At 40.2% G+C, this 16,020-nt stretch overlaps 1 protein-coding gene across 2 annotated transcripts in view; it reads right to left on the bottom strand.

Annotated features, from left to right (window-relative positions):
- Positions 1-2,852: 2,852 nt before the first annotated feature.
- The window catches only part of HSPA12A (heat shock protein family A (Hsp70) member 12A), a 92,662-nt gene continuing 79,494 nt past the window's right edge, over positions 2,853-16,020 (bottom strand). For both annotated transcript variants that reach the window (XM_056352236.1, XM_056352237.1), the window contains 6 exons: positions 15,664-15,835; positions 12,986-13,072; positions 12,317-12,421; positions 10,988-11,246; positions 9,197-9,300; positions 2,853-8,031 (listed from right to left, as the gene is read on the bottom strand). In XM_056352236.1, coding sequence (XP_056208211.1) covers positions 7,397-8,031; positions 9,197-9,300; positions 10,988-11,246; positions 12,317-12,421; positions 12,986-13,072; positions 15,664-15,835 — 1,362 coding nt within the window. In that variant the 3' untranslated portion in view covers positions 2,853-7,396. The remainder of the gene's footprint in view (positions 8,032-9,196; positions 9,301-10,987; positions 11,247-12,316; positions 12,422-12,985; positions 13,073-15,663; positions 15,836-16,020) is intronic.

Raw genomic sequence — 16,020 nt, 5'->3', positions numbered from 1 at the left:
TGCTTTACCTGCAACCTTGGTACCTTAGCAAATATGCGGTGATGGCACATACAGCAGGCAGCTTGTCTGCAGGAAGCACCAGGTCAGCGCTGAGGGTTGTTCTTTGTACTACAAAGGAAAAGGATATGTTCAGTCTGGTGTCTGCCCTTATCAGCTGATGGCAGACGGAAGTTCCCACTGGAGGTGCAGAGCTTATTCCTCAGAGGAAAGGAAATACTCCTTGTTGTCCTTAGGAAAGGGGCAGTCACCTTTCCAACTCCTTAGATTACTGTGGTTTAACAAACTCTGGCATTCACAGCTGTCAGTCTCACCACCCCTTTCTACTTTGAAACCTCTGATCTTCAGTTATTGCTGGAGCACATCAGTGCCTCTGCCCTGCCTCATCCACACACCTCTCCAGCCAACTCCTTCGGTTTCCTTACACTCAGTCCGGTATCGTCCTCCTTTTACTTGTTGACTCTGCTGCAGCACACAGTATTCACTGACTAAGCTTATATTGTATTTTTCATTTCTCCGTGTTTATGTAAGCTTAGCTCTGGATGCTGCTAGAAGGATCACAGCAGCTGCAATCTACCAAGTTCTTAATCTTTTGCCATTACATGGTAGCAAACACTACGTCCTAGGTTGACGATTTCTGCTTTGGGCACAAAGGCAGTGCTCCTGGGATATAGCATCTAATAAACTTTTCCCTATTACTACAGTCCCTGAAAAATGAGAAAATAAATGCTACTTCAAAATTATAGACAGCACCCACTCAACTGTATGTTAAAGAAAGAAGATACAGAAAAAATATTTGCAGTAAACCAACTAACTCTATATGCTGCATAGTTCCTTAATATCACTGAGGTATATGCTCAGCTGCTTTGGATATACCCCTTAGTGATGCTGAGATCATATTTATTTATTTATTTTTATTCTATGAGCACATCCACATGTCAAGTCACAGGTATGAAAACAGAATTGTCATGAACTCATACCTCACAAATACACCATGAACATCTTCACCTCCCCAGAGGCTACTCAGCCCTCCTGACATTTGCTGTGATGCGTTTTCAGGATGGCATAAGACACTTTTTGCTGCAAGAAATTGATCTTTGCCTCTGTGGAACTGCACAGGCTGTAGTGCAAACTGCTCCCTTTGTTTGAACACCCACTTTCAGATCTCTAATTTGAAGGAGAAAAAAAAAAGCACAAAATTCTGCCTCCTAATACCTTGTTGCAACTCTACTGCAGTCCCACCACAAAAATGTTTCTGTGTGTTAGAACACAGTGAGGAATGAATGAGAACTAATAAAACAGAATTTATTCCTGAAAAAAGGACATACAAGTTTTCCAACATCAGTACCGAAGGAGACTGGCAAATAACAGGCCTGAACGCCAGTTACACAAAGCATCTGCAGTTCTCAGTAATTTAGCCAAGCTGCATCTCTTGAAAATCAGGCAGCTCTTGCACTGAGTAGGGAGGCTCAGAATCCATTGTTCTTAACACAGATGTCTGGGTGGGGGTTAATGTAGCTGCTTAGGAAACTGAAAGGGGAGAATCTCTGGGAAAGTTGGACACTGCTGTCATGGAGGTTGTTTTGTAAATTGTTTTATTCCATGACTATTAACACTAAAAGACTGCCTGCAAATTTCAGTAGGAATTTACGTGATCTTAGTAGAACCAACAATTTATACAAACTCCTTCCTATCAAGATGGGGCTGTAACTTTAAATATAAACAGACTTATAAGATTTAGATTTAAAATTTAGAAAAGTCTAGTGAAAGGACCAAATTCTGAATGCACATACATGAAACTCCCCTGGAAATCAGAGCAACGTGCTGGAACACTGAAAGCAAAATTTGCTTCTTAATATGTCCCTGAAGACTGTAACTATATTTCCCATTGTACTAGTAACATTAATTGAATGTTTAGCTGAAATCAAGTTCATTACAAGTTAAATACAGTACCTAGCCCATTAGGATGGTGTTTATAATTATAGTCATAAAGGACTTGTAAAACATCTTCATTGCAGAAAATAGGTGGAAGTTGGGGCGTAGCAGCTGCTATGCATCTCAGTACATTCTCTGCATCTTTGCATCTGAGCAGCATTGTAGACTAGGGTCACATACACCACTGAATGGTCTCCACAGCTAGTGCCAACACTGCCGAATTTTAGAGGGACATGGCCTGCAACAGTCCGAAGAAAAAGATAATATTGCACAAACTGTTTTTCTCAGTGCAGCTGGACCTTACTAAACATTCCTAGGTCTAGAAACACACACTAAAAATGTACACTCTCATGCAAATATACCCGGTTATTGGCCAGCTTATTGGCCTGATAATAATTTTAACAATAAACCAGACTTTGACAAGGCCTAAGAGACTACAGACCTCCCTGATATATCGATTTTTATATTTGATCTCTTAGCTCTCTCAGAGCATCATTATAGAAAATACCTAATCCGCTTTCGGTATTGTCCAAAGCCTTTCTGCCTTAACTCCAACAGACACCTTACTCAGAGCTACACCAACTTTCACAGAAGTTGAGTAATCACCAGGAGTAGACTTCTCCCATGGGCGCATCCAAAGCCCCCCTAGAAAGTACACAAGTGAATTAAAAATGCAGCAGCCTCTTGTCAAAGAGTTGTGCGCACTGCACAGGGGGCTGGAAGCCCTTGACAAAGCCCGTAGGTGTCCACACATCTAAAAGGCTGAATAAATCTTACAAGCAGTGCACACAGTTGGTGTCACTTTTGCTAAGTTACGCATATGAAGGAGCATCCAAATGCAAGTATAACCACTTATCCTTTCTCACTTTTTTTTTTTTAATAGCCATTTTCAGAAAATAGTAACACCCAAAAAGAATAAATACTTTTACGGTATTTTATTTGACATGATTGAAGACACAAGAACACTCAAGATACAATCCAGACAAGTTGTGAACAGCTCCAAACATCAGTGAAACCTGAATTTATCTTGCACAGAGGTGAACAAGACCACAATGGTTGGTTTTATAGTATAGTTTAAGACTATTTCAAGCAGGTGAGTACTGTGACGTTATGCCCAACAACTTTATACTATTCATCCGCTTAAGCCACTTTGTATCATAAATATGCAGCTTATCTTGGCGATTACATCTCTGCAATATATAATTAGCCTTCTCATAATAATGCATTAAAACTCCTGTATATAAATAAATATTGGTATTTTCATACCAACATAGACTGCCCTAACCACCACTGCACATTTATCATATTCTAGCACAATTAATCATTCCATCACAATTAACTGCTAACTTTGAGCCTAGAGTTAAGTAACTTGGACCCAAACTGGCAAGTTGCTGCTCAGAGCAAAACTTCTGCCAAGACCTTCTGCTTTCCCTAAGGATAGCAGGCCTTCTCCTTTCAACATTAAGTTGCACAATGCCATCTGAAACCCCTACCAAAAAATGCTCCGCAGGGATTCTCCTGCAAAGGTATCAGAACAACTATTCTAAAAATTACTCATTTCCTAATAAATTTCATATTAATTTTACAGCCTAACTTCCTTTATCAAAATGGGCATCCGCATGCCACTTACAATGTAAAGTTGTTTAACTGGGTTATAGACTACAGACCACAGCTTAATATTCTACTTACAATTCTAACTCCTTAGAGACAAGCTAATTTCCATTCTTAGAATTAAAGAGGGCAACAAGGACAGCTGGGAGTTTGTTCGGTAGTTCAGTGCGCTGCAATGATAAGCTTGATAGTGCTCTCATCAGACTGAATGAGGAAGTGCAAAAATATGTAAACCACATTTTACAGTTACAGTAATTTCAGCAACAAACCCCTGCTTGGATCCAGATGGGATCTTACAAAAGGTGAATAAGAAAGGGCAGAAACTGGTACTGTGCAGGGAACTCTGCTTCAGAAGAGCTGCAGAAAATACCCTGAGCATTCCCTGCAGACAGGCTGAAAACAGCACAAAAATCATGGGCCACCTGATCTCGCAGTTCACCGCCCTCCTCTCCAGAGGGGAGCGGGGGAGGTTGCAGCCATTTATTAAACCAAATTCTGTGTTAACTTAAGGCCACCAGAAACAAATCTGTGCAGAATTGGACCGATTCAGTTTAACATAGGATGTAAAGACACTGAAACCTACTTTTCTTCAAGAATTTTGTCTTTTGGTAGGTGGTAGTGGTAGACAGAGACTGGGTCTTACCTGCAGCTACAATAAATCCGTGTTGCCTGGCTTTGGAAGGTAGTTTTGTGTTTGTTTTTTTAAAAACTAGAGAATATCCTTAATGAAACCCCAAAACCTAGTAAAGCTTTATATCCAGATCAATAAATCTATTTTTTAACTTGGATTTACAGGAGGATTCATCCATTATTATGATGAACTGCTGGAGATGGAATGGTCACTGTCTGAAACAAAGAAATGAAAATCCCAGCAACACACTACTGCATCTGTGCAATATGCTTAACTGGTATGACTTATGTTGCAGGAAGAACGTTGTATTCTCTGACACACCAACATTTCTTTCCTATTATTATAAGATCAGCCTTTTACATTTCATACCTTACCATCGTTAAAAGCCTATAATTACAGAAGCTGATTGAGAAACTATGTTATTTAAAATTAACAGCTGAATGAAATCAACAGAGGCAAAGAGCATTTTTATACAAGAAAATAGCACTGTAGAAAGAAAGAGTCTGTACAATATTTAAATATTGTATATACATAAAATTATATCATTCATAACTCATCTTAAAGTTTCTCTTGTTTGTAAACCGTGGAAAGCAACACACAAAAAAATCCTGGTATTCAGCTTTTAAAGCATTTAGCAGGCAGCAGGAAACTGAATGCTCGCAAGCACACTTTGTAATTATAGAAAGTATCCAGCGAGATACTGTGACTAGCATTCTCCATAGTCCTTTTTTTTTTGATTTTTCTTTTTTTTTTTTTTTTTTAAGCTGAATGCAGAAGAGATTTCACATTCAACTAGGGAATCCTGCAGGAGACACAGAAAACTCAATGGCAAAATGCAGTAGATCAGTTCTGCAGCTCTTTACTGTGGCAAAACTCCAGGCTAAACACAAAAATCTTAAGTGCAGGACTGGAACGTAAATAAGTAAAATAATTCATAATGCTTTCTTTTCCCAAAAGTGTCAGTAATGAATTTAACTTATGCTCAATGTATTAGAAAGGAGGTTTAGTTTAACAATTAACATTGCAAAGTTTCAAAAATGTAATGAATTCCAGCAGGTAATCAGGCAGCTCTGTAAAACTAAATGCTCTGAAAGTGTCAGCATTTTAGGGTGATTCAAAAGGTTAGTATCATTCTGCCAATTTGGAGTGGAGTTTAGATTTGAATCTGAAGTTATCAGTTCATGGCAGATACAGATTGTAGGTTTCAGAAGTTATCCACCTGTAGCATTTTGCAAAATAAAAACTCTTCCAGTTGCAGAAGAAATTTTCCGGGTGGATATGCTTAAGAAAACATTTTCAGAAAGTTACTTGGCAAACAAGATGCTACTGTGACCATCATTGTATTTCACCTGCATTAGAGTTATGTGCTTGTAGCCACGTATGGAATACTTTATTTAATGCTATCTGTAGTTTCATTCTTTTGCCTTCCAATTTACTGGCCATTCAACTCAACCCAGAAATACATTTTACTTAATTAAAACCTCTGTTATTCAAAACATATTACAGTACTTCTGATCTGGATGTTTTCTCTCTTAACTTGTTTAAATCTTCCTGGACAGCCATCACCTAACTGTACTTCCAAATCTTAACACAGGGATTATCAAGAAAAGAAATATAATCACTTGGAGAAGTGCTTGGTAAACCAGATGGGTCAGAGGGACCTCAACAGGCTGGAGAGATGTGCAGACAGGACAGACCTCATGAAGTTCAACAAAGGCAAGCGCAGGATCCTGCACCTGGGGAGAAGCAACCCCATGCAGCAGTATACACTGCCAGCCATCTGCCTGGGAAGCAGCTCTGCAGAAAAAGCCCTCTGGGTCTTGGTAGACACAAAGCTGAGCATGACCCTTGCAACAAAGAATGCCAATAGCCTCCTATTAGCCTTCCTCATTAGGAAGAGCATTGCCAGCAGGTCAAAGAAAGCGATTATTTCCCTTTATTCAGCCCTGGTGAGACCACATCTGGGGTGTTGGGTCCAGTCTTGTGCTTCTCAGTACAAGAGAGACATGGTCATACCTGACTGAGACCAGCAAAGGGTCGTGAAGATGATGGAGAGACTGAGTAAGCTGAGACTGTTCAGACTCGAGAAGATTCAGGCAATGCTAGAAACATGTATAAAGGCCTGGTAGGAAACAGTACAGAAGATGGAGTCAGACTTCTCAGAGGTATCCAGTGAAGAAACAAGAGGCAATGGGCAAAATTTGAAACTCAAGAAATTCCTTTTAAACATAAGAAAAAAACTTTTTTGCAGTGAGGGTTGTCAAATACTGGAACAGGCTGCCCAGACTTCAGGCATCTCCATCGCTGGAGATATTCAAAACTTGACAAAGTACCCTGCTCTGGTTGACACTGCTTAGAGCTGAGAAGTTGGATCAGACAGTCAATGGGTGTCCTCTCCAACCTCAACCATTCTGTGATTCTATGATTTCAGATGGAGACTAATAAAAGAAAGTTTACAATACCCAAAAGGGAAATAGCTTTGTTCTTAATAATTTTCCAAAGCATAATGAGGGTAACACTAGCTATTTAATCCAACAGCTTGTTCTGAGAGTTTGGACAATAAAGGCTTTGTTTTCAAACTGAAGCAATCAATATGAGGCTCCTAAATATATATATATATATATTTACTAAATCTAATTTTAAGGATTCCTGAGGATCTTCTTTTCAGTAGGATCTAAGAATTTAAGAAACTCAGTTCCCATTTCTTTAAGTCATTGACTTTCAGCACTACAAATTTTGAAAGCCCAGGGCAAAAATGAAAGAACAAAAGAATACTATAGACTACTAATTTGTTTCCGTTGCCAGAGGATGGTGCTGTTTAAACAAGTACCTCACACAGATACCACATGGGTTAGGGAGTTTTTCTTGGGAGGAAGAGGAAGAACAAGAACAAGGCAAATAGACTGCAGTTTTATATCTTTTAAACTAATCTCCAGGTGCCAACAATAATCAGTATTTACTTAATAAAGGTAGATCTTTAAGCATGCTTGAATAATTTGGGAACTTTTACTACCTCTGGAACTTTTGCTCCCAAAACTTTTTAAGGGTCTTTCAACATCCAGCCTTTGGTCATCAAAGGCACGAACATGACATACCCCACCTTACTAGCTGTTCTCATATAGCCTGCTGAAATTCAAGGTGATTATGTGGTATATGAAAGTCAAAAAATGGAATAGTGGAAGATCAGTCTCACAAACAGGCTGTGGTGGGGAAAATGGGCTGTTAGTAGTTTAAGAAATCAATACCAACTTTGACACTTTTAGAGGTGGCAACATCAATGGCCATGGCTTTGATTTCAGTGTCCCCAAACTGCATAAGTGTTTTGATCTCCCGCCGGTTTGGCACTGAAGCATCAGTTCCCGTGAGATCCAAGCGAAGGGTGCCACACTTTTTCACTCCAGATTCAGTGATGAAGCTAACATTATCTTGTTCTGAGCTATAAATATTGATCACTATTACTAACTGAGAAGGTTTGGCAGGTGTGTAACTGCGTGTCACAGTTTCTCCAAGGGCTACAGATTGGTCAGCTGAGATAAACTTGTCAAAGACATCAGTGCACCAGCGTGTGCCATCTTTGACCAGCAGCTTCTCTGGTGGATGCTTCCCTTCCACAAACCGATTGAGCACACCCACACCATAGGTGAGAGGTGAACGCCGCACTTTGATGACAGCAGGGTCTAGACCGAAGAGAACAGCTCCTTTGAGGATAGTGAGCCCCACATCCTGAGGAATGATGACTCGACACCTCGAACCAAAAGCGCTCTGGACAGCTTGTTGGAGTAAGGGGGATTCAGCGAAGCCACCAACCAGGAACAGAAACTTGACATTTGTCACTTCTGGCTTATCAAACACATCACCTAAACAGAAACAGAGCCCATTCAGTAGGGAAAAATCCACTGTGACAAGGCAATGGGGGTGAAACTCCTAATGCCCAAGTGCACTGAATATCCCCCACACACACACAAGATCTGAAACTGCCACACCTATGTGGGCATCCCACACTGCCACTCTCATCATGCACTAGTTCCACTTCTGTAGTCTCTCCTATATTTCACTGTGAATGGAAACTTATTTCAAAGCATACAATATTTCTGAAGTGGCATTTAGAACAGAATTTTTATTTACCTCCTACCAGTAAAGGGAGACAGGGATTTCTTGCAAAGAAATCCTGCCAGTCACATTATTATCATCTTGCCACTTCAGGGATCAGTGAGATATTCCCAAACCTAATCGATTCACATACCCTTTATGGCATTCCAGATAAGTTACCCCATTTAAAATTCACTTGTTATTTCTGACCCTAACATCTCAACCACAATAAGTACCATCTGCAAAATAATACCTCCTTACATTTTTACAGATGTTGTTTCTTAGCTTAAGCCCACATCTCCTACATTCAAGAATATCATACAGTTCAGTTGTAGGCTTACCCTGAGTTCAAGTAACTGAGGCAGCACAACTCAGTTATCCATCACAACTATTGTAATTCTAGGTCTCTCCCTCCCTGCTCACATATAAGCTGTTCTGTACTAGTCTAAGTTGTGACCTCTGAAATTTACCTAATAATTCCTCACATACAATAAGCAAAGCTGTATATCCCATGCCAAATGCAATTCAATTAGTGCTTTGTAATGTACAGAACAGCAATACTTTGTTCTGTACATATATTATATTCTACTTGATACAAATATGATCTTCCACCAGGAAGACTTTAAATAATAAATTTCCCAATAAGCTTATGTCACTTCCCATTACTGGATAAATTAATTCTGTGCTGCTTAAGCCATGCCTGGAAGTACTTTTAGCATGATGCATCAATTATTATTATTTGTGTTTTAGAGATGTCAGTGATTTGGATAGTCATGAATAAATGTGACCTTCCACTGAGGAGAACTAAATTATTTTCCTAAACTGCGTACTAGGGGGGTTGTTTGACTTTAATTCCAGTTACTGGTTTGAAACAGGTAAGCAAAGCTTCAGTTTCAGCTCAGCCAGAAAGGGGAATTACATGCAGATACGTACTAAGGTGCTGAATGATCTGGTCAATTGTAGGTTTGAAAAGAGCATTCATCGCATCTGGGCTCATCCTCAGCATTCCCTGGGAAGACCACTTCACAAAGTCCACGCTGGAAAAGAACAGTTGGAAAGGACATTAAAACATAACAGCTGAGCTGTAAGAAACAGCCAGGCACTCACAAGACACACTAAATAAATAAGTGAATGAGTTTACAAAATCTGCATGCGTTTTGCTTGGAAGAAAGTGCCTCACCTCACCCTAGCCACATACCAACTGCAGCAATGCTAAATTTCAAGGAAGAATTGTTGTTTTTGCTTGCCTAATTGTTGTTTTCTTTGCCTGATTGCCTTCTGTAGCATTACCAATGCTCAGCTGCTTCTTGAAACAGCTGGCAGACAATCCAATGCTCGTTCATCTGAAACGGCACTGATTCATCCCCAGAAGGGCAGCATTTAGATTATAGCAGCAGCAGGCCAAAGCTGCTGGAAACGCACAAGGAGAATGAGCAAGTAGGGGAAGCCTCACGAGGCAGAAGGGAGCAGAGCATTTTTAATGAGGCATAGCATTTGTTAAGTGAATACAGGCATTATGTTATTCCATCACTGATACAAATCCATATAGCTCGGCAATCTCCTTTTCATTCATGCCCGTTATATGTTGCCTTTATACTCTTTCTATCCTGTTATCCAATGAATTTTATTTTATTCCAAGGGAACATTTAGCATTCCCTCTAAAATTCACCATTAAGACTATTAATAAGAAGGAGATGGTCTTGCAAGGGGGAATATTTCCAATTTTTTAATGATTTTGGAACCTCAGTCTCATTTAGGAAGTGACTCTGAGCTGGATTCCAAGTCATTTAGGCTTAAAGTACATTTATCAATAACTTTAGGAAGAAATGCAGGAGTTTCAGCTTGCATGTTGAACATTCAACATTCACTGGCTTAAAAAAAAAAAAACACAGAAAGAAGCCAAGGTACAGGTACTAAATATCACATCTCCTGCTCTCAAGCATTCTGCCCCAGATTCACAAGCTCTCTTGTTCGTTCTCTTTTATGCCATTAATCTCCAGGTCTCCTGTAGTATATAATCTCAAAAGATGCAAAATGCCACTTTTACTTTCTCTTCACTTCCTTTTCTATAGCAGCCCACGATCTCATCATTTATGGTGCCCTCTTGATACTGAAAATCATGAATTAAAAAAATCTCTGGAGGGGATTATGTCTCCCCACCTACCGAGCTGATTACCTAACTGGTAAAATACTAGAATAAAAGAAAGCCTGCCATTACTTAAAAGGAGAATGCTTTGCCCTTGCAGAGCTTTATGAGCTTTATGCAGTAGTGTATGTTTTCACCAGTGATCTCATATCTTCTTAAGCCGTGAACATATTTACAAATCTTGCTCACCATCCTGGTTTTGTTCCAGGGCACAGGCCTCTAAAAATTAAGGTTCTAGATAAGTAACTTTTAGACGTCAAATTCTGTATTAGATCCGACGTTCCTAATTAACACATAAGGGACTCAAAATATGTGGTCAAATTCAGAAAGTGATGCAGTGATGGCATAGAAATCAATTTCAGAAGAGTGCAAGTCTTGTATAGAAAAGCTTTTTCAAGAGATTGGTCAAAACTTTTCATTCTGGAAACTGCACTTCTGGCAATCCCATTTTCTCATCCTTATATTATTACATTTTTACATTATTATCTTCCAGTCTACATGTAATTAGGATATCTTATTATTTGTCTTTGCTACCTGTAGTTAATTCGGCATCCATTTGGGTTCAGTCATCTACTCACTTGCTTTTCCTCAAGGCATGTTCCACACTGTGACCTCGAAACTTCTTGTAATAGTCAATGAAGGAGAAAGGCAGAGTGATGTTTAGTGGATTGGTCCTGTCTGGAGCTGCTGCCCGTTTACGGGACTCAAATGCTATCATCAGATCTACCCAGGCAGCAGGACGCTTGATTTTAAATTGCTCAATAAAATCTTCTCCAAATATTTTACACAGGAGCTTTTCAAATTCATAGTCCACACCTAGAGAACCATATGGCCCACCTGCATTACAAACAAAACACAGTTTTAATATTCTTAACTGCTTCTTAGATTTCAAGTTGACCAAATACACATCAGATTGACACTACTAGGACTGTCATGGGAGAAGGTCTACAGAAAGAGATATCTTTCCTAAATGTAACAGCTGATCTAATACAGAACATAATCTTACTTTTGCCTCACTTAAAATCATAGCAATTGTAATACTACCACTATAAAACAGAAATGTTTTTAATGGAAGCAGAGGAAATGCCTCTTTATCCACACATGAGAAGGTGTGGGTTAGTCATATTTAGGAGTAGACTTGATGTACACTGTCCCATTTGCTCTTACTAGGTTGTATCCTAAATTAGTCTTACTGCCAGCAAGACTGAGAAGGCTCAGCGATGAACCATACAGATTAAGATTAACTTGGTATAGAGACACAGCAACAAATAATAGGCTGAGTCATATGCTTAACGTCTCAGCCGCAGGACAAAGTCAAAGGGGATCTGGAGTTCAGGATGCAAACACCATTCAAGGAATTGCACTTTCTATCTTTGTTAGGAACTGACCACTGTGCATTTTTCCCAGGGGATGGCAGACCCTCCTTGTTACACTGCCTGTGAAATTACTGGAATATGTAAGATCCCCCTTAAAACTAGGGAAACTTTTGTTCTGCCAACAGTCACTTTAGAATGATCTTGCTGTGACACTTAGCTATTCACATCTCCACAGTACATCTCCGAATACCTGGACAGGGTAGCAATACAGAGGTGACAGGAAGATGACGAATCTACTAGCAGAAGTCAGACCAGGACCATGGCAGGAGGTCATGGCCTGAATGGGAGTGAATAACACAGGAGATGGCAGTTTTTTACCCTCCCAATGTGGGGCTTACCATCCAAAAGCATCAGAAGCATTGAGTGATCTAGCCATGTCTGCTGACCAGCAGCTAGGTTATACTAATTTTGAATGCTGGTCTTAATTCAGGAAGAACTGTTAATGAAATGTAGGAATAATGAAGCATACATTTTCTTCACTGACAAGTCAAAATATTACATAAATAAAGCAAGCGGTGAAAGTGACATTACCTGTTGCCTTGTATAGCTCCTTAAGATGTCCCTCAGGGAGCCTAATCTGATGGACAGTCATATCTACTGTGCCTCCTCCACTGTCAACAACGATGTAACGGTCACCTAGTTTGGCAAGGAATAGGCAAATGGTATTTACCTTGGCATTATCACAACAGCATACCACAATGAAAGCTTCTCAGGGGCATTACCACCATGAAAGATAATGACTTACAGAAAATCATGAACACCTACGCTGAAGACTTGATCTTTATTAGAAATTATAATGCAATGACTGATAACAAGTATGAAATTCAGATGTCAAAAGCTATTGATTTAGCACACATGAAAAGTAGATTAGCGGAATCGCTCATGCTGCTGGTGTACGTTCTAGTGGGCTACCAAATTAACGCTATGGCAAGATGTATTCTGAGGAAAATATTCTGGTTGCGTTTTTAAATCCAGATTGCTTTCTACCATCTCCTTAACAAACTATGTTTTGCTAATGCATACAGAATTTCAGTTCAGCCTTAGTAACTAAAAGCAGCTCACGAACTTGTATTTTTTTTTCTGTTCCTATTTATAATGACTGTGAGAACAATGCAGTGAACAGCACATTTGTGGAAAACACACTGTTTGCCCACAATATAATACCAGTGAGAGCTAAGTTTATTCAGGAAAAGACACTACCTTCCTCCAGTTCGGACCAGATTTCTCCTATGACATTTTCCACCATAAAGGTACGACTCTGGCGATTACGACGGACATGTTCCTTAGCTAGTCATTGACAGAGAAAAAAAACCACTGAGTATAAGAAAGCATGAAGAAGTTGTATCGTAAATTCATGAAACAAGTGCAAGCAGGCCAACAGATCTGTATGTGTCACTTCTTAACAAAACAAACAGAAATTATTGCACGAGAAGCAGGAATATTCTAACATTGTTTCTAGAAAGAAGGGAAAACGTTTGTCAGCCACAGCGATCCTCCTTGATACTAACTGGATTAAACCCCATAACCTAATATGAAAACTATAAGCCAGTCTGATGGTTTTTTTGTAATCTGTTCTGGTTTTCAAAGCGCCGTCTGGAAGCGGGCAAGCTGGCAGCCACCAGGCAACATCCCCAGCCCACTGCCAGGTCAACCCACACTGCCTGGGCTCAGCAGAGAACCCCCCTGTTTCCAAAAGCCACTGCTGATTTTGGGTGCTCAGGCACAGACACCTCCCCAGCCTTTCAGGGTGTTGGTCCGTCCCAAAACAAGCAGCCAAAAGCACTGCTGCTCAGGTTTAGAACTCCTTACGGCCACAGTGATCACCAAGTCTGACCCTCATCATATTTTAAATAGACACCGATTAAAAATTCTAGCCATCTAGCAATACTATCAGAAGGATCATTTAACTTACAAGATTTAATTGCTACTTACACGTTTAAAAGATGCAGAACAGTCAAGCAGAGTAGTGAAAACCTTTACTACTAGGCTTCTAAATCAACCTCTACAACAGTATCAGGATGCAAATCACTGAATGCATCTGGCTTGTCATTTCTGTAGTGCCCATCATCAGGAAAAGCCCAGTGGCCCCACGGGCACCCTCCCCCTGCCCACGAAGACCCTGCGATGCAGACCAGCCACATCAGCCTCGCCGCATAGCAGCACAGCAACAGCGTCAACGACAAAGCGTTCAACGGCAGGACAAGCACCAGGTCCCAGCAAGGGCCTGACACAGCGCCCACAGCAGTCAGTGGGAGCCCTTTCATTCACTCCTGTGGGTGAGAAGTGAACACAAGGGCCAGTCTTTAACCACAGCTGAAGTATGCTTATCCTGGTTACTACAAACAGTAGAATTTTTGTTTTGACTTCACAGCAATAATATGCTCCTTGGAGTGCTTCCCTCTGTTTATATTTAAAGGGGTTTTTTTCTCCTTAATCTGTTCTCAGCTTATCTTGGGTGCCTGCCATGCCCTTACAAAATTTTAATTTGAACTCCAAATTAATTCACTCCAAACTTTGTTTTCATTAATTTTGACACAAAACCTTTCTCATCCACAATAGCTTTTACCATACAAAGTCATGAAGGAGAAGAGTAACCCCCACCCCAGAAAAAGCCCATCAGCAGAAATCCATGGTCTGCCAGATTCTGCCCAGCATCAAAACCTTAACCAATGAAACTAATGTCTTTTATTATTTACCCAAGGGTAAATCGTTGTGTAGCCTGAGAGTGAGTTCATGTAAAATCACATGGAACTGGAACAGTTCAGGACATGAACGAGAGGGTATAGATGCTGAGGGCCCCTGAAGGGACTGTGTCCTGAAAACGGATTGTGCCCTGTGCTCCGCGTGGGTAACACTGAACACATCTGACAAGCGCTGGCTGGGAGAGGCATGGATTTGAAAGAATGATGTAGTGACTCCGCCTACCTATAAAAAATACCCTCCGGTAAGTAGAAGAATAGCTTTACTAGCTTAATCTTCCATTTGCCTGTACTGTTTTGACCTAACAAACACGATAAAATACAAATTCTGCCGAAAAATTCCTTCTGGGATAGATTGGCACACTACCACCGATATCAGTGCAACTGATAGAGTCCACACAAACGGGAAATCTGTGCAGTACGTAGCAGTCACATCTTATTGCTGCTTTGTTTACTTGGGGGTTTTTCTCTCTCCTGTTTTCCTCCAATCTCATGTAGGATACCAAGCTAAAAAATCCTAGTGACAAAGGATCTTTTGAAGAGTGACTTACACTATAATCCAACCTATGTCCCTCATTGTAAGTCAGTCTTCAGACACTGATATTAGCAACATGCCAGGTCAATAAATCAGAAGTACCATATCTAGTTGCTCTTCACAGATAAATTCACTGCTATATTCCAAAACTGTGATGAAAGTAATTAATGGTATTTCATAAAGGTAACATCAAAAAGCATTTGCCAAATCTCTGGAACACCTCAGCCTAAAAGTCTCATTGCAGATCCAATTTAACACTGCTTCAATAACGCAGCTAATCAAACACATAATTGTTTTCAACAAATGAAATATTAAAAAAATGTTCCAACATGAAGTATTGATTTTAATTAAAGCAGAAAAATACTATTGTGAAAATACTAAAAGACTCCCACAACATCTCAGTAAAGGCAAGGCAATGAAGCTACCTGCATGCTAAAATTCAAGTGCACACAAACGTGTCTGACAGTTCAATAACTAAACTAGTCTAACTACAGCAAACAGCAAAACAGTTATAAAAGGAAACTGATGCTAGTCTGAAACATTTAAGAAAGCTAAGAAAACAAGAAAAGATAAAAAAACATCCCTCATGGACAAAGCAAATTTAGGCATAAGAATCTAATGAAGTGAGTTAATAGAAGAAGTACCCTGTGTAAATCCAGTTCCAATAGTGTCACTTGGGCTATAACCATTGACAGGCGCCCTACTACTCAGGTCTATCATCTGGTGCAGGCGGAGCTTTCGGCAGTAGATAGAGGCAGCCTCGGGTTCCAGGGCAATGATCAACTGCTCAGGATTTTCAGGAGATGCCATTCCTGCCTGCGAGAGAGAATCGATCAGAGAGGTGGGGTGGGAAACACCGCAGCCTAGCAGACCCTTTCCAGCAAGTGAACAAGCCTCTCCCCAGCTTGCAGGTTCGGGTAGGACAGCCCTCCGAGTTCAACGCGCAAAGGAGCTACTGCCATGGGCTCGAGGTCTTGATCTGGGAACCGTCCTGCCCACAA

This window comes from Falco biarmicus, chromosome 9, assembly GCF_023638135.1.
Source record: "Falco biarmicus isolate bFalBia1 chromosome 9, bFalBia1.pri, whole genome shotgun sequence".
Taxonomy (NCBI): Eukaryota; Metazoa; Chordata; class Aves; order Falconiformes; family Falconidae; genus Falco; species Falco biarmicus.
This window is presented reverse-complemented; position numbering and strand designations above follow the sequence as displayed.